Source organism: Panulirus ornatus, chromosome 1 (assembly GCF_036320965.1).
Source record: "Panulirus ornatus isolate Po-2019 chromosome 1, ASM3632096v1, whole genome shotgun sequence".
Lineage (NCBI taxonomy): Eukaryota > Metazoa > Arthropoda > Malacostraca > Decapoda > Palinuridae > Panulirus > Panulirus ornatus.
The window spans coordinates 71912266-71931864 of NC_092224.1; the positions used below are offsets into that span (position 1 = coordinate 71912266).

Below are 19599 nucleotides of genomic sequence, written 5' to 3' on the forward strand. Positions count from 1 at the left end.
CTTTCGTCTGTTTCCTTGCGCTACCTGGCTAACGCAGGAGACAGCGACAAAAAATAAAAAGATATATATATATGTATATATATATATATATCTTTTCTTTTAAACTATTTGCCATTTCCCGCGTTGGCGAGGTAGCGTTAAGAACAGAGGACTGGGCCTTTTTTGGAATATCCTCACCTGGCCCCCTCTGTTCCTTCTTTTGGAAAATTAAAAAAAAAAAAACGAGAGGGGAGGATTTCCAGCCCCCCGCTCCCTCCCCTTTTAGTCGCCTTCTACGACACGCAGGGAATACGTGGGAAGTATTCTTAATCCCCTATCCCCAGGGATATATATATATATATATATATATATATATATATATATATATATATATATATATATATATATATATATATTATCCCTGGGGATAGGGGAGAAAGAATACTTCCCACGTATTCCCTGCGTGTCATAGAAGGCGACTAAAAGGGAAGGGAGCGGGAGGCTGGAAATCCTCCCCTCATTTTTTTTTTTTTCCAAAAGAAGAAACAGAGAAAGGGGCCAGGTGAGGATATTCCCTCAAAGGCCCAGTCCTCATCCTCTGTTCTTAACGCTACCTCGCTAATGTGGGAAATGGCGATTAGTATAAAAAAATATATATATATATATATATATATATATGTATATATATATATATATATATATATATATATATATATATATATATATATATATATATATATATATATATATATATGGGAACTTCAGTGAAGGGCGCAAATGGGAAGGTGATAACAAGTAGTGGTGATGTGAGAAGGAGATGGAGTGAGTATTTTGAAGGTTTGTTGAATATGATTGATGATAGAGTGGCAGATATAGGGTGTTTTGGTCGAGGTGGTGTGCAAAGTGAGAGGGTTAGGGAAAATGATTTGGTAAACAGAGAAAAGGTAGTAAAAGCTTTGCGGAAGATGAAAGCCGGCAAGGCAGCAGGTTTGGATGGTATTGCAGTGGAATTTATTAAAAAAGGGGGTGACTGTATTATTGACTGGTTGGTAAGGTTATTTAATGTATGTATGACTCATGGTGAGGTGCCTGAGGATTGGCGGAATGCGTGCATAGTGCCATTGTACAAAGGCAAAGGGGATAAGAGTGAGTGCTCAAATTACAGAGGTATAAGTTTGTTGAGTATTCCTGGTAAATTATATGGGAGGGTATTGATTGAGAGGGTAAAGGCATGTACAGAGTATCAGATTGGGGAAGAGCAGTGTGGTTTCAGAAGTGGTAGAGGATGTGTGGATCAGGTGTTTGCTTTGAAGGATATATGTGAGAAATGCCTAGAAAAGCAAATGGATTTGTATGTAGCATTTATGGATCTGGAGAAGGCATATGATAGAGTTGATAGAGATGCTCTGTGGAAGGTATTAAGAATATATGGTGTGGGAGGCAAGTTGTTAGAAGCAGTGAAAAGTTTTTATCGAGGATGTAAGGCATGTGTACGTGTAGGAAGAGAGGAAAGTGATTGGTTCTCAGTGAATGTAGGTTTGCGGCAGGGGTGTGTGATGTCTCCATGGTTGTTTAATTTGTTTATGGATGGGGTTGTTAGGGAGGTGAATGCAAGAGTTTTGGAAAGAGGGGCAAGTATGAAGTCTGTTGTGGATGAGAGAGCTTGGGAAGTGAGTCAGTTGTTGTTCGCTGATGATACAGCGCTGGTGGCTGATTCATGTGAGAAACTGCAGAAGCTGGTGACTGAGTTTGGTAAAGTGTGTGAAAGAAGAAAGTTAAGAGTAAATGTGAACAAGAGTAAGGTAATTAGGTACAGTAGGGTTGAGGGTCAAGTCAATTGGGAGGTAAGTTTGAATGGAGAAAAACTGGAGGAAGTAAAGTGTTTTAGATATCTGGGAGTGGATCTGGCAGCGGATGGAACCATGGAAGCGGAAGTGGATCATAGGGTGGGGGAGGGGGCGAAAATCCTGGGAGCCTTGAAGAATGTGTGGAAGTCGAGAACATTATCTCGGAGAGCAAAAATGGGTATGTTTGAAGGTATAGTGGTTCCAACAATGTTGTATGGTTGCGAGGCGTGGGCTATGGATAGAGTTGTGCGCAGGAGGATGGATGTGCTGGAAATGAGATGTTTGAGGACAATGTGTGGTGTGAGGTGGTTTGATCGAGTAAGTAACGTAAGGGTAAGAGAGATGTGTGGAAATAAAAAGAGCGTGGTTGAGAGAGCAGAAGAGGGTGTTTTGAAATGGTTTGGGCACATGAAGAGAATGAGTGAGGAAAGATTGACTAAGAGGATATATGTGTCGGAGGTGGAGGGAACAAGGAGAAGTGGGAGACCAAATTGGAGGTGGAAAGATGGAGTGAAGAAGATTTTGTGTGATCGGGGCCTGAACATGCAGGAGGGTTAAAGGAGGGCAAGGAATAGAGTGAATTGGATCGATGTGGTATACCGGGGTTGACGTGCTGTCAGTGGATTGAATCAGGGCATGTGAAGCGTCTGGGGTAAACCATGGAAAGCTGTGTAGGTATGTATATTTGCGTGTGTGGACGTATGTATATACATGTGTATGGGGGTGGGTTTGGCCATTTCTTTCGTCTGTTTCCTTGCGCTACCTCGCAAACGCGGGAGACAGCGACAAAGCAAAAAAAAAATATATATATATATATAAATATGAAGGGATAATCACACTTCAAAGAAGTTCAGGTATCTTATTGTAAACAATTTATTGTTTCATATCCCATCACCATCACACAGGTTTGTACACCTCACTTCCATGCTACAGTAGGCAGTCCTGGCCATTATTGGAATGGGGGGGGGGGGGGGGGAATAGCGGCGGCTTTTGGTTAAGGTAAGAGCTGTGAGGTGGTGGCTGACCTGAGTAACGAGGTGCGTGTTCGACTACTGTTCTTATTTTGTTTTGATAATCCCTTTATGATAATTACGTTGATGATAGAAAGTAATCTAAAGTTTCATGGGGACAGGTTAAAGTTATAATTATCAGCAATCAAGATGGTTTCAGAGACAATGGGTGACATAATCCGATGTGTGGTACAATGTAACTGGGCAGTTAAGGTCTACGAGGGTGATCATTTTCTCACCAATGCTTAGCGACATCATTACTGTGGTCGCCTCTACGTAATGAATGACTGTGCCAATAGCATCTATCACTTTCTGTTTATCCGTCAGGCCAATGTATACATCTTCACATACCTTACGTTTGACGGCGTAAACACTCTGATTTTTTGATAATTTGGCTTACTTTTATTCAAGGTCTCACTGATTAGTGTTGTTAATGTTAGAAGGCAATATTAAAAGCAGTCTATTAGTACCTGTCTTACACTAGCAAAGTTAGGAGTGTTGTTATGTTAGAAGGCAATATTAAAAGCAATGTCTATTAGTACCTGTCTTACACTAGCTAAGTTAGGAGAATATGGCAACACCAAACATTTAGATCCACCATTCTTATTTACAATGTTGTTACAAGATGTGTAAAATGTCTACCTGGCTTCCCAGTTTGCTTGGTTCACAACCCACTTGGGTTAACATAGATGTCTAAAAGTACATTTAATATGGTTACATTAATCTTCTAGAACTTGTGGGATCACGAATACGATATGCTCAGCAAAACATGTACATAAAGAAAAGCATTTTTAACAATGATCATGTACTAAATGAAATTGATAAATATACGTTTCAGCTTTAGTAGGCTTTTTGTAGATCTTTAAGATAAGTTATCAGATTCCTTAGTTATCAACACATCAAGAAACAACAATTTGCCTTCTTGTTGCCGTTCAATCTTGATGGTGGAGTGAATCAGACCACAAATTATCAACGTATCTAAGGCAAATTCTAGGATGGTTGCTGATAGAAGTTAGGATGTTTCTCAAAGCATTCCAAGAATAAGTTACTGAGGATGGCACTATCAGGATTTCGTATGGCTAAACCAAACTTCGGTCTATAAAAATGATTTTCAACATCTTGTTATCGGAAACAAAGTTCTCATACGTCAATGAAAGTTGATATGGGTAAGGGTCATTTGAGATGGTGATTGGGTAATTTCCTCCTTTTGAATGACTAAAGAACATGAAAGAGTAACAGCCAATCCCCGCAGTAATAAAGTAAAGACTTTCAACTCTAGACTCAATCAGGTGTTAGAGAAGCACCTGATTGTTTTGAAGTCAGTAAGGATGGTTAATCCTTCTCCTCCTTATATTTATGGCCTCCCTAAAACTCACAAAGATGGATGCCCCTTTCTTTCTCCCTAAAACTCACAAAGACGGATGTTCCCTTAGACCAATTATTTCCTCTGTTAATTCTTCAAGTTATGAATGATCGAAATGGTTAGCTAAACATCTTACCCATGGTCAAGAAAAAAAAAAAAATCCCTCCATCGCCTGTTCTTTAAAGAAATCTAAGAACATTAATTTGCCTGAACATAAACTAATTAGTTCTGCTGTGAATTCTCGTATTACCCAATTCCCCACTGAAAAAAAAAACAACTGCTTATTTAAAGAGGAAATTAATGACCCGACGTCAGTCTCCACTTACTCCGACCCATAAAAACTTTACTGTGGCTTCATGGTGTAATGAACACAATCCTTTCCTGGATGTCAGAACAAAAAACTTAATATCTGACCAGGAAGAAAGGTCACATGCATGAACAGTTGACAGTGTATGACCTGGCAGTGGAATGTTGTGTAGTGGACGTTGAGACTTGTGCTAGACGGGAAGGTCACCTGGTCAGGTCACAGTCAACACGTGTAGACGTTGTACATTACATATGGTTTGGGATCTTGTAACTAGCGCGATATTAGATATGTATTCTGTTGTTATCAGAGGAAGTATTATTATCAATCATTTTTCTATTGGTGGAATTCAGCAGTGTTAACAAACAGCAACAGGAGCTGTTGTTAATTCATCCAGTGAGAAGGTTGATATTATTGATAAAGATGAAAACCACAGGAAAGTTGTATGTAAGAAAGTTGATATGAGAATATACAAGTATACTAAACAGGTACTGTCAGTTCGTGAAACCTGTAACATAACATAATAACTGTAAAACAGTCATGTGCAGGAGGAGCTTCATACCAAGATTTATCCATTTACATAATTGTATTTCATGGGAAAAGAAAAAAGCAGGATTTTATATTGTTTACAGGAAATGATATGTTGACACTGGAAGTGCTTTAATGAACGTTTCAGTGATGACGTACGTCGTCTTATCAATTAAAGTATGTGCAATATAAAATAATCGTATAATAAAATAATGTATGACTTAGATATCTTCAATATGCTTCCTACAGTAGGGTAAAAAGGTATGTATATACCAGCAGCAGAGCAGCAGCAGCAGCAGCAGCAGACAACGCCAGACCCAGCCTCACACTTGATAGGGTGTCACATGTACGATAACTCCTCTTTTTTTTTCCTAATATACAAACCCATCCTTATGACATTTTGTCTTTCCTTCATATCTTTGTAGATAATTACGTTAGCCATGACCCACTGAGAACAGATTGCCATATGAAGTTTAGATATGCAAATGTCTTTAATATCACGTCACAGTAAATCAACAGATAAATAATCTTCAGGGATTCTTTTCCCGCTGTGATACTGCACAATTAAATGAGAATGTTTATGCAATGGTTTTCAGGAGTAGGACATGTCTTCGCAATGCAATTATTGAACATTTTCAATAAATGATAAATGAAGAAATGTTATACACGTTGGTTGACGTTGTAAAGGGCATGATAACTATGTAAACTGTGTGATATTAATGTTGTGGTTTGTCAAGTATAACGTAAGCGTCCCTCTCTGGTCCCTGGTGGGTGACATAATCCTCTGCTCACTCATCCCGCGTCACACTGGCACAAGCTCTGGCCGTACGGAACTACAAGCACCACACTACAATCAGCACACTACAGGTACCACACTACAAGCATCACACTACAAGCATCACACTACAGGCACCACACTACAAGCACCACAATACAAGCATCACACTACAAGCATCACACTACAGGTACCACACTACAAGCACCACACTACAATCATCACACTACAAGCATCACACTACAAGCATTGTACTACAGGCACCACACTACAAGCACCACACTACAAGCATCACACTACAAGCATTGTACTACAGGCACCACACTACAAGCATCACACTACAAGCACCACACTATAAGCACCACACTACAAGCATCACACTACAAGCACCACACTACAAGCATCACACTACAAGCATCACACTACAAGCACCACACTACAAGCACCACACTACAAGCACCACACTACAAGCATTACACTACAAGCACCACACTACAAGCATCACACTACAAGCACCACACTACAAGCATCACACTACAAGCATTGTACTACAGGCACCACTCTACAAGCATCACACTACAAGCATTGTACTACAGGCACCACACTACAAGCATCACACTACAAGCATTTTACTACAGGCACCACACTACAAGCATCACACTACAAGCACCACACTATAAACACCACACTACAAGCATGACACTACAAGCACCACACTACAAGCATGACACTACAAGCACCCCACTACAAGCATCACACTACAAGCATCACACTACAAGCATTACACTACAAGCACCACACTACAAGCATCACACTACAAGCATTGTACTACAGGCACCACACTACAAGCATCACACTACAAGCATTGTACTACAGGCACCACACTACAAGCATCACACTACAAGCATCACACTATAAGCACCACACTACAAGCATCACGCTACAAGCACCACACTACAAGCTTCACACAATAAGCACCACACTACAAGCATCACACTAAAAGCACCACACTACAAGCATCACACTACAAGCATCACACTACAAGCACCACACTAAAAGCATCACACTTCAAGCACAACACTACAAACCACACTACAAGCATCACACTGCAAGCACCACACTACAAGAACCACACTACAAGCATTACACTACAAGCACCACACTACAAATATCACACTACTAGAACCACACTACAAACATCACACTACAAGTACCTCATTACAAGCACTACATACAAGTACTTCATTACAAGCACCACACTTCAAGCACCACACTACAAGTACCACAGTACAAGCATCGCACTGGAAGCACCACACTACAAGTACTGCACTACAAGCATCACACTACAAGCACCACACTTCAAGTACCACACTACAAGCATCACACTACAAGCACCACACTTCAAGTACCACACTACAAGCACCACACTACAAGTACTGCACTACAAGCACCACACTACAAGCATCACACTACAAGCACGACACTACAGCCACCACACTACATACACCACACAACAAGCACCACACTACATTCACCACACTACAAGCATCACTACTAGTATCACACTACACACCAGTATAAGCACCACACTTCATGCACCACACTACATGTACCACACTGCAAACATCACACTATTAGTACCACACTACAAGCACTGCACTACAAGCACTACGCTACAAGTACTACACTTCCAACAAGCACTACTCTAATGTGCTTAGAAAGTGGCCAAACAACACAACCATTGGTGACGTCATGTCAATACCCTGACCAGATTTATGATGGATAAGTTCGTATACCATACGTAAACAAGTGTACGTTCTTTGCATTCATATATATATATATATATATATATATATATATATATATATATATATATATATATATATATATATATATATATATATATATATAAGGACTATTGTGAAGTTAACGCTGCAGAGGCAGTTGTCTTTTAGCCATAGTCACGCACATGTCTGTTTTATGGTCATTCTTCAGTATATATACTGAATAAAAATTTTCGTTATCCCTCTCTCTCTAATGCTTTTACATCGCTATTTTTAATGTTTACATCCCTATCTCTAATGTTTACATCTATCTATCTTTAATGTTTACATCCCTCTAATGCTTTCCTCTATATCTTTAATGTTTACATCTCTCTCTAATGCTTACGTCCCTCCCTCTAATGCTTACATACCTATCTTTAATGTTTACATCCCTCTTTCTAATGCTTACATCCTTCTCTCTCTAATGTTTACATCCCTCTTTCTAATACTTACATCCTTCTTTCTTTAATGTTTATATCCCTCTTTCTAATACTTACATCCTTCTTTCTCTAATGTTTACATCCGTCTTTCTAATGCTTACATCCTTCTCTCTCTAATGTTTACATCCTTCTTTCTCTAATGCTTACATCCTTCTCTCTTTAATGTTTACATCCGTCTTTCTAATGCTTACATCCTTCACTCTCTAATGTTTACATCCTTCTTTGTCTAATGCTTACATCCTTCTTTCTCTAATGTTTGCATCCTTCTTTCTCTAATGCTTACATCCTTCTTTCTCTAATGTTTACATCCTTCTTTCTCTAGTGTTTACATCCTTCTTTCTCTAATGTTTACATCCTTCTTTCTCTAATGTTTACATCCTTCTTTCTTTAATGTTTACATCCTTCTTTCTCTAATGTTTACATCCTTCTTTCTCTTATGTTTACATCCCTTTTTTAAATGCTTACAAGTATGTGTGGGACGCTATGGCCACCAGAATCCCTGCCTCATACTGCAGCAGTGCTGTTTCTAGAGCCTTCCCCTTTACCAGTTATATTTTTATCCTATTCCTAACCGAAAATAACCATATAGTAAGAAACGGATATGAAATTCTAGTAGACAATGGCGCAGATAAAGACCATAAATTATCCACGAAGAACATAGTATGTAGAACAATATCTTCCCCTTAAATCCGACGCTGCCAACCATATCGTCTAACCTAACAAAAGAAATTCGGGTCAGCTTGTTGGCAAGAGGCGGCGTGAGCTGCCCGGGGCAAGCGCCTTAGTCTTTCGCGTACCGTTGGCGTGTTAGCACTATGCGCGTTGGTGTCTCTCGCTGCTGCTGATGCTGTGAACCTTTAAGACAAACCATGTCTTGTGCCAGGATGGAAAAACTTTTGGTGACATTACTCTTGACAGTGAGCCTGGTCGTTGGACTGAGCTTTTCCCCGGAGTACTTGGAGAAAAGCACCTCAGGAGGTAAGAATTGACTTATAATCCCAGGCTTCCCCGAGCTGGGGAAGGTTACTTAAGCATCATATTGAAAGTCAGACATGGTGGCAGCCTACAGCATGCATAAACTTAAGGGTATTTAGGTATATAATGACCTTTAGTACCTCAGGAGGGAAGAGAGTGTAGTAAAACAGCTCAGTGAGGAGCCAAGGGTTATTTTATGATGGTGTATCCCTCAGGTAACCTCATCCTTTGTCACCTTGCCGTCATGCCCTCCTCTATAGTCGCTTTATTTCTCATAGTAACTGATATTTACGTGGTGTGTGGTTGCCTACTGTTCACACTGATCAAGCTGGCTACAGTCACGTTGCAACATCGTGTAAAACAACTTACGCAAGTTTATATAACTATTGTTAAGCTGGCTGCTAGTTAATTTTTTTTTTTCTTTCCAACTTTGTCAATGGCTGGAATTTTTAGTTACATGGAAGGGAAGTGCCCAAGTATCTGCTCTGTAATTTGCGGTGTGGTTGAAAGTTTATTGAAGTGTATGTTAGTGTATTGTTCCGGTAAGATCATATATATATATATATATATATATATATATATATATATATATATATATATATATATATATATATATAATGTAATGTGAGAGTGAACTAGAACACATGAACTTGGGTGTTCAAGCATATTCGACTGTTGCTTTACCTCGACAGTCGTTAGGCCTAAACCCTAAACAACCATCCAGTAACAATGTCAGAGAAGGACGAGCACTTTGAGGACCATCACCTGGATTTCATAGCGATTCCTTGAGCAGTAAAAGCTCATTAGTAACCCGTTTGTAGTGTAGAGGGATGGGGTGAGTTTTACGTACATGGGGTCCTGTGGCTTTACCTCATAGTATCATACAACTTGTTAACGTTCGTACGCTTTTTGCATTGACTTCATTCATCTACCACTCAGACTAAAAGTACTGAACTTTTACATTCATTTAAACTAGTTTCTTGCTCAGTCCCTTGACAGTCTATTTTGAAGAACTGAACCGAGTATGTCATCACTCTGGTTTGAACATTTAATAAAGGCTGTGGTATTCTTGAATTCTCATCTTAGCGGCATGGCGCAGTCTGGAAAGCAGAGGGCGATGGGTCAAGGGGGCAGGATGCTCTCTGACTCGGGACCTCCCTCCTCCCCTGCTGTATCTTACGTGACCAGAACACCATAGCTGGAAAATGTAAGGCTTCTGGCCTTTCTCTCTCAATCGGCAGTCTTAATTACGGTATTATTTATGTCATCCGGTGGACATTCCGACCTAATTGGTCGATTTTAGGTACGATGACCAACCTTAAGCATGTTCTAGATTTGTTCTTTCGTAGGACGTGAACAGCTTGCTTAGTGACGATTGACTTGAATGCAGTTGTAATATTTGCCGGTAGACATTTGGACTCGAATTGTTCTTAGAGAGGACTTTGGCGAAAAGCTAAGGATGCATTGGATTTCATGCTAGATAATATTCACGTTTAGGCATTATGCTGAGACCCATCCTCTGTATTCTTCATTTACTGCATTTGAAATTCATATGTATCGACCAACTTTGGAGTTTGTTGGTGCCCATGTATGTTGACAACCTTCCTCGCATTTTGTCTTTCCCAAAATTTTGTCTTCGTCCGCCAAGTTATTATGGCAGGAGTGTGACCCCTTGTGGCCACGGCCAATGAGGAGGGTGCATCATACCCGGCCCGGAAATCTCCTGGGATATCATTATTTGCTTATATTTAAAACTTGCAGCATTCACATTTTGCGTGAGCCTTCATTGTTAATATATTCTTAAAGCGCATATGAAGTTGACACTGCTGAACTGTTATGAATAAGTGAACACTGAACAGAAAATGTGAAAATTTTCTTTTAAGCACAAGTGGACTCGTTTCACCGTACAACTCAGCGTAGTAGACTTTGATTACTTCTAAATAAGTCAAGCCTGTGATGTAGGATTTAGGCTTGGATAAGATGAAAGGCGGGAGGAAAAAGGCATACCCTTTTTAGCCTTACAGCTCATGGCATAAAACCGTAGTGGTTAAAAACAGGATGACTAATGGAGAAGGGAAGGGGACCGGAAAGAAGCTATGTACCCTCTGATAAAATTCCTCTCAGAGGCCCTCTTTATGGTAAGTCTTATAGAGTAAGACTCGAACTGGTCCCAGGACAGAACCCTGCTGCATGCCAGTAGTGAATATGTATTTGGAGAAGGTCCCACTGACATTCAGGAAGGGATTAAGAGTTTTTGAACCCTTAGGCCGTATTCAATGTTAAGGAAGACAATTGGGGGATTTAGGCCATGAGAAAGCTTGAGGCGAAGCCCTTTTTTTTTGAAGATGAATCTATTACAGTAAAGAAATGAGAGCGCCTGATAACTAGAAAAGAACTTTAGCCAAAAAAAGTTACATAGGAAGCGTTAGGTGTGGGGGCATGTGACCCAAGGCCATGGTCTTAACTGGCAGTGTGCCTTATTCCCGCCCATATGATATGCTTCGTCTGTGTCCTTCCACTAAGATGATTTTCTCTTCATTGGGTAGTCTCCCCATTATTCCCTCTTGGTAATCCAGCTTCCTAGCCATCCTCCAAAATTGTAGGGTCATGATTTTTGTTTAGGTACAGATAAACCACCCATCCTTCCCGTTGACCTAGAATAAAACTCACTAGCTTAGAAATCAAATACTGTAGGTTCTTTTTGCAGGACCTCGCTCAAGTACAATTTTTTTTTGAGCAAGTCACCCATGTGCTTTAGGATTATCTTCCCCATTACATTTCAATTCATCAGATAGAGACTGGTTTGTCGTTCATCTCCCCCTGGTCTTTTTTTATATAGACAGTTATGACGTTTGTGCCTTTTTCTCCCGTGGCACATTATCCAACGACTTGCTGAACATTTCAATGGTTGTCAAGTGTATCTCCACACATCAGTATGGCTAGAGAAGTTTCAGGGCCATTAACCTTGTATGGGTTATGACCAGTATTTATGTTTCTTTAGATTTTTATCGCTCCAAAACCATCATCTCCCTGGAGTTGGAGCTGTAGTTTATAAAACTATCAAAACGCTTTTGACCTGTCATATCCTTACATTATCCTCTTTAACTCTTCATTTTTTTTGTCATGAATTCTTTGCATATTCTTACATTATCATCTGCAACTCTTCCATCTGAATCTTTTAGCTTGATTAGCTGCTTTGAACAGATATTTTCTTGATGATAGGTGCTTTTGAATAGACATTTTCTTCGTGAATTCATGGAAAGATTTTTGATTATCCCCTACCTTGTCCACAATATTCTTTTCATCAAATATTTGCACTTCCACTTTTTTTTTTATCCTGCTGTACTAATTTTTTGGTCTCATATAACTTGTAACTGCTGGAATGTTGCTCATGTCTGTCCCACAGTACATTACAAAGCTCCATGATTTTTTAACATCTTTGATATAATGACACCTCTCTTTCTCGACCTTCCCTGTATAGTTAAGGCACAAGGCACTCGTGTATTTCCTTCTCATTGTTACTAATGCAATGAACAGCTAAACTGATGGTCACAGTAGATGTTTGACGTGAAAATTATACTGTACTTTACTGTTTATCGTTGAAAGCATTATAGCTATTATATGAAGAGGTTTGTTCATAATTACCTGATATATTTAGGAAACTGAAGATGTAGTTCTTATATGGTTGTAAGATATGGAGAAAATGTTTTCGTAACTGTGAATGTCACAGAATAATCATATGTTCCAGTATGTTATTAAAGTGTTGCTCATCTTTGATTAGATTCTCTGGAATGTGGTTAGGTGAGATATTTATGAGTGTAATGATATTATTTATTTTTTTATCATACTTTGTCACTGTCTCCCGCATTAGCGAGGTAGACAGTGAAACAGACCAAAGAATGGCCCAACCCACTCACATACACATATATATACATACACATCCACACACGCACATATACATACCTATAAATCTCAATGTATACATGTATATACACACACAGACATATACATATGTACACATGTACATAATTCGTACTTGCTGCCTTCATGATATATATGGATGGAAAACCATGGAGGGTTTCTTCTTTAGTCAATGCTGAAAGAAAATCTTAATAACAGCTGTTTTAGGATTAGGTTAAACTAGTGATTGCAGATGTTTTGGCTTTGATTCCATTTTGATCTTTATTCAAATGGCTGAAAAAAATTTGATAAAGTTTGCTGGTATAGCAGTAGTGGAAAGTGCGTGCTTTGTCAGCATTTTAGAGCCTACAAGACTTTCTCCCATTCAGGTATGCAGAGGTTATGTGATTGGATGCCATTTGTGTTACTAATGCCTCTTACAAAAACAGAAAGGAGCAGTATGGAAGTTTTATGTAAAGTTACTGGTGAGTTGGTATGGATTTAAAGTTTTTTTTTTGTTCAGAGGGTTTAGTGAATTAGTTGATAGAATTATCAATTGCTTTTGTAACCCTTAGGATTCAATTTTTTTGGATATAGATGGGTATAGATTTTATTCAGAAAACTGCCACTAAATTGATGTTCAGAGGGTTGCAATTGCCCAGCTTAGTCTTTTACAGTTGAGCTAGAGTTCCTGCAGCCAACAATTTTTTCATTTAGAAGAATCAGTACCATATTTTTGTCAAAATTATTCCAGCTACTTAATCACTTTGTAACAAGAAGCTGAAGACAGCTTACTGTAGTATCACCATGAGCACAAAATGACACTTGTAGCTATTCTTATCTCAAATTTCTAAACACTTTTTAGCAATGAATATCTTTATTGATTTGCAAAGAAACATAAGAGAAATGTGATGATAATTGTGAGCAGACTTGATTGCACTATTACACCAAGTAGATTACAGAATAGTATGCTTGACAATAAGGTTGCACACAGTTACTTAGCAGATATGAAGTCTCATTCAGTATGGACATGAAACAGGAATGAGTTAATGTAAGAAGTATGCATTTTTTCGCTAATGGGATTTTGATTGAAGAAATTGTTGTAACATATTTTTTTACATTATAGTATATTCAGGACAACTAAGCATACTGCTTGGTGAGAAATGATTAGCAGATATTTTTCTTGTTAGGTAATTATCATATTAAGGCCATCTTTTGCTTTATGCATCATCATTACATTTGGTTGGGTTAGTTGCACATGACCTACTTCCCCCAAAACCATACTGTCTCACGTAGGAAATATTTCCTCCTTTGAAAGTCATCTACTTGCTTCCTAACATTCTTCTCCGTAACCTTACAGGTTACTCGTTAATGAGACTGGACTATCCTTCACTGGCAGTTCCCAGTCTCTTTTCTCGAGTATAGATATGAAATTTCACTTTTTCCATTCCCTTGGCACTTTGCCTCTCTTCAGTGATGTTAGAATTTCTATTTTTGGTATTACATGTTTGTATTACCTGCATTGAATTATTTATGAGTAGGGACCATGCATTTTAATATTTTCCAAGTGTAGATGATGATATATCTACCTCATACCTTTGTTGCATAGATGACAGCCTCAGTGGTTTTTGTCATATCCAGCAATTCACTTCATTTGCCATATCAGTATGTGCTGTGAAAGATCTCTTAGCACTTTCTGTTACTTTGGTTGCCATGTTTAGTGATGTAAGAACACAGCAGCATTTTATTTATGAGAGTGTCACACTGGTTTATCCTCCCGTATCCCATTAGACATCATTTCATTGAAGTTTTTCACATTCCTCAGTCAAGATATGACAGTTAATCTGTCCAAGGGGAGTTCAGTTCTGTTCTTGATTTCATTTTCTCCTGTACTGAAGGAGTTGAAACCTATTCCATTTTATGAGCTTATTTTCTTTAAGTGGCCCAGAAGAAGACTTTGCTTATGTTTGTAAACCCCTCAGTGTATGCCATTGACACGATTTTTGTATTTGTCTTGATATCATCTGCAAAGGATGACGTGAAATTATGACTCGTGTTTGCATCATTTTCTGATATAAGAAAGAGGAACAAAAGTCGTGCAAGTGTATTATCATGGGGTACTAAGGATTTTATTGTGGAGGCTATGAAAACGGTCTGGTTTGCAATGTTTTGTGGTCTGTTTGTTGAAGGTTGTATATTTCTAATTTTTCCTGTTGTTCCCATGTTATGCATTTTATATATATGTGGAAGATGAAAGCCGGCAAGGCAGCAGGTTTGGATGGTATTGCAGTGGAATTTATTAAAAAAGGGGGTGACTGTATTATTGACTGGTTGGTAAGGTTATTTAATGTATGTATGACTCATGGTGAGGTGCCTGAGGATTGGCGGAATGCGTGCATAGTGCCATTGTACAAAGGCAAAGGGGATAAGAGTGAGTGCTCAAATTACAGAGGTATAAGTTTGTTGAGTATTCCTGGTAAATTATATGGGAGGGTATTGATTGAGAGGGTGAAGGCATGGACAGAGCATCAGATTGGGGAAGAGCAGTGTGGTTTCAGAAGTGGTAGAGGATGTGTGGATCAGGTGTTTGCTTTGAAGAATGTATGTGAGAAATACTTAGAGAAGCAAATGGATTTGTATGTAGCATTTATGGATCTGGAGAAGGCATATGATAGAGTTGATAGAGATGCTCTGTGGAAGGTATTAAGAATATATGGTGTGGGAGGCAAGTTGTTAGAAGCAGTGAAAAGTTTTTATCGAGGATGTAAGGCATGTGTACGTGTAGGAAGAGAGGAAAGTGATTGGTTCTCAGTGAATGTAGGTTTGCGGCAGGGGTGTGTGATGTCTCCATTGTTGTTTAATTTGTTTATGGATGTGGTTGTTAGGAAGGTAAATGCAAGAGTTTTGGAAAGAGGGGCAAGTATGAAGTCTGTTGGAGATGAGAGAGCTTGGGAAGTGAGTCAGTTGTTGTTCGCTGATGATACAGCGCTGGTGGCTGATTCATGTGAGAAACTGCAGAAGCTGGTGACTGAGTTTGGTAAAGTGTGTGAAAGAAGAAAGTTAAGAGTAAATGTGAATAAGAGCAAGGTTGTTAGGTACAGTAGGGTTGAGGGTCAAGTCAATTGGGAGGTAAGTTTGAATGGAGCAAAACTGGAGGAAGTGAAGTGTTTTAGATATCTGGGAGTGGATCTGGCAGTGGATGAAACCATGGAAGCGGAAGTGGATCATAGGGTGGGGGAGGGGGCGAAAATCCTGGGAACCTTGAAGAATGTGTGGAAGTCGAGAACATTATCTCGGAAAGCAAAAATGGGTATGTTTGAAGGAATAGTGGTTCGAACAATGTTGTATGGTTGCGAGGCATGGGCTATGGATAGAGTTGTGCGCAGGAGGATGGATGTGCTGGAAATGAGATGTTTGAGGACAATGTGTGGTGTGAGGTGGTTTGATCGAGTAAGTAACGTAAGGGTAAGAGAGATGTGTGGAAATAAAAAGAGCGTGGTTGAGAGAGCAGAAGAGAGTGTTTTGAAATGGTTTGGGCACACGGAGAGAATGAGGGAGGAAAGATTGACCAAGAGGATATATGTGTTGGAGGTGGAGGGAACAAGGAGAAGTGGGAGACCAAATTGGAGGTGGAAAGATGGAGTGAAAAAGATTTTGTGTGATCGGGGCCTGAACATGCAAGAGGGTGAAAGGAGGGCAAGGAATAGAGTGAATTGGATCAATGTGGTATACCGGGGTTGATGTGCTGTCAGTGGATTGAATCAGGGCATGTGAAGCGTTTGGGGTAAACCATGGAAAGCTGTGTAGGTATGTATATTTGCGTGTGTAGACATATGTATATACATGTGTATGGGGGTGGGTTGGGCCATGTCTTTCGTCTGTTTCCTTGCGCTACCTTGCAAACGCGGGAGACCGGCAAAAAAAAAATAAGATATATATATATATATATATATATATATATATATATATATATATATATATATATGTATATATATATTTATTTTGCTTTGTCGCTGTCTTCCGCGTTTGCGAGGTAGCGCAAGGAAACAGACGAAAGAAATGGCCCAACCCACCCCCATACACCTGTATAAACATACACGTCCACACACGCAAATATACATACCCATACATCTCAATGTACACACATATATATACACACACAGACACATACATATATACACATGCACACAATTCACATTGTCTGCCTTTATTCATTCCCATCACCACCTTGCCACTCATGGAATAACATCCCCCTCCCCCCTCGTGTGTGTGAGGTAGCGCTAGGAAAAGACCATAAAGGCCCCATTCGTTCACACTCAGTCTCTAGCTGTCATGCAACAGTGCCCGAAACCACAGCATCCTTTCCACATCCAGGCCCCACAGAACTTTCCATGGTTTACCCCAGACGCTTCACATGCCCTGATTCAATCCATTGACAGCACGTCGACCCCGGTATACCACATCGATCCAATTCACTCTATTCTTTGCCCGCCTTTCACCCTCCTGCATGTTCAGCCCCGATCACTCAAAATCTTTTTCGTTCCATCTTTCCACCTCCAATTTGGTCTCCCACTTCTCCTTGTTCCCTCCACCTCCGACACATATATCCTCTTGGTCAATCTTTCCTCACTCATTCTCTCCATGTGCCCAAACCATTTCAAAACACCCTCTTCTGCTCTCTCAACCACGCTCTTTTTATTTCCACCCATCTCTCTTACCCTTACATTACTTACTTGATCAAACCACCTCACACCACATATTGTCCTCAAACATCTCATTTCCAGCACATCCATCCTCCTGCGCACAACTCTATCCATAGCCCACGCCTCGCAACCATACAACATTGTTGGAACCACTATTCCTTCAAACATACCCATTTTTGCTTTTGGGGATAATGTTCTCGACTTCCACACATTCTTCAAGGCTCCCAGGATTTTCACCCCCTCCCCCACCCTATGATTCACTTCCGCTTCCATGGTTCCATCTGCTGCCAGACCCACTCCCAGATATCTAAAACACTTAACTTCCTCCAGTTTTTCTCCATTCAAACTTACCTCCCAATTGACTTGACCCTCAACCCTACTGTACCTAATAACCTTGCTCTTATTCACATTTACTCTTAACTTCCTTCTTTCACACACTTTACCAATCTCAGTCACCAGCTTCTGCAGTTTCTCACATGAATCAGCCACCAGCGCTGTATCATCAGCGAACAACAACTGACTCGCTTCCCAAGCTCTCCCATCCCCAACTGACTTCATACTTGCCCCTCTTTCCAAAACTCTTGCATTCACCTTCCTGACAACCCTATCCATAAACAAATTAAACAACCATGGAGACTTCACACACCCCTGCCACAAAGCTACATTCACTGAGAACCAATCACTTTCCTCTCTTCCTACACGTACACATGCCTTACATCCTCGATAAAAACTTTTCACTGCTTCTAACAACTTGCCTCCCACACCATATTTTCCTAGTACCTTCCACAGAGCATCTATATCAACTCTTATCATATGCCTTCTCCAGATCCATAAATGCTTCATACAAATCCATTTGCTTTTCTAAGTATTTCTCACATACATTCTTCAAAGCAAACACCTGATCCACACATCCTCTACCACTTCTGAAACCACACTGCTCTTCCCCAATCTGATGCTCTGTACATGCCTTCACCCTCTCAATCAATACCCTCCCATATAATTTACCAGGAATACTCAACAAACTTATACCTCTGTGATTTGAGCACTCACTCTTATCCCCTTTGCCTTTGTACAATGGAACTATGCAAGCATTCCGCCAATCCTCAGGCACCTCACCATAAATCATACATGCATTAAATAACCTTACCAACCAGTCAACAATACAGTCACCCCCTTTTTTAATAAATTCCACTGCAATACCATCCAAACCTGCTGCCTTGCCGGCTTTCATCTTACGCAAAGCTTTTACTACCTCTTCTCTGTTTACCAAATCATTTTCCCCAACCCTCTCACTTTGCACACCACCTCGACCAAAACACCCTATATCTGCCACTTTATCATCAAACACACTCAGCAAACCTTCAAAATACTCACTCCATCTTCTCACATCACCACTACTTATTTTCACCTCCCCATTAGCTCCCTTCACTGAAGTTCCCATTTGTTCCCTTGTCTTACGCACTTTATTTACCTCCTTCCAAAACATCTTTTTATTTTCCCTAAAATTTAATGATTCTCACCCAACTCTCATTTGTCCTCTTTTTCACCTCTTGCACCTTTCTCTTGACCTCCTGCCTCTTTCTTTTATACTCATTTGCATTATTTCCCTGCAAAAATTGTCCAAATGCCTCTCCTCTCTTTCACTAATAATCTTACTTCTTCATCCCACCACTCACTACCCAATCATCCCACCTCCCATGCTTCACATGCCACAAGCATCTTTTGCACAAGCCATCAGTACTTCCCAAAATACATCCCATTCCTCCCCCACTCCCCTTACGTCCTTTGTTCTCACCTTTTTCCATTCTGTACTCAGTCTCTCCTGGTACTTCCTCACACAAGTCTCCTTCCCAAGCTCACTTACTCTCACCACTCTCTTCACCTCAACATTCTCTCTTCTTTTCTGAAAACCTCTACAAATCTTCACCTTCGTCTCCTCAAGATAATGATCA

General features: G+C 39.9%; 1 protein-coding gene across 1 annotated transcript in view; it reads left to right on the plus strand.

Moving 5' to 3' along the window:
• The first annotated feature begins 8814 nt into the window (after window positions 1-8814).
• LRP1 (LDL receptor protein 1) overlaps window positions 8815-19599 on the plus strand; it is a 1167923-nt gene continuing 1157138 nt past the window's right edge. The window contains exon 1 of the mRNA XM_071663699.1: window positions 8815-9047. Coding sequence (XP_071519800.1) covers window positions 8939-9047 — 109 coding nt within the window. The 5' untranslated portion in view covers window positions 8815-8938. The remainder of the gene's footprint in view (window positions 9048-19599) is intronic.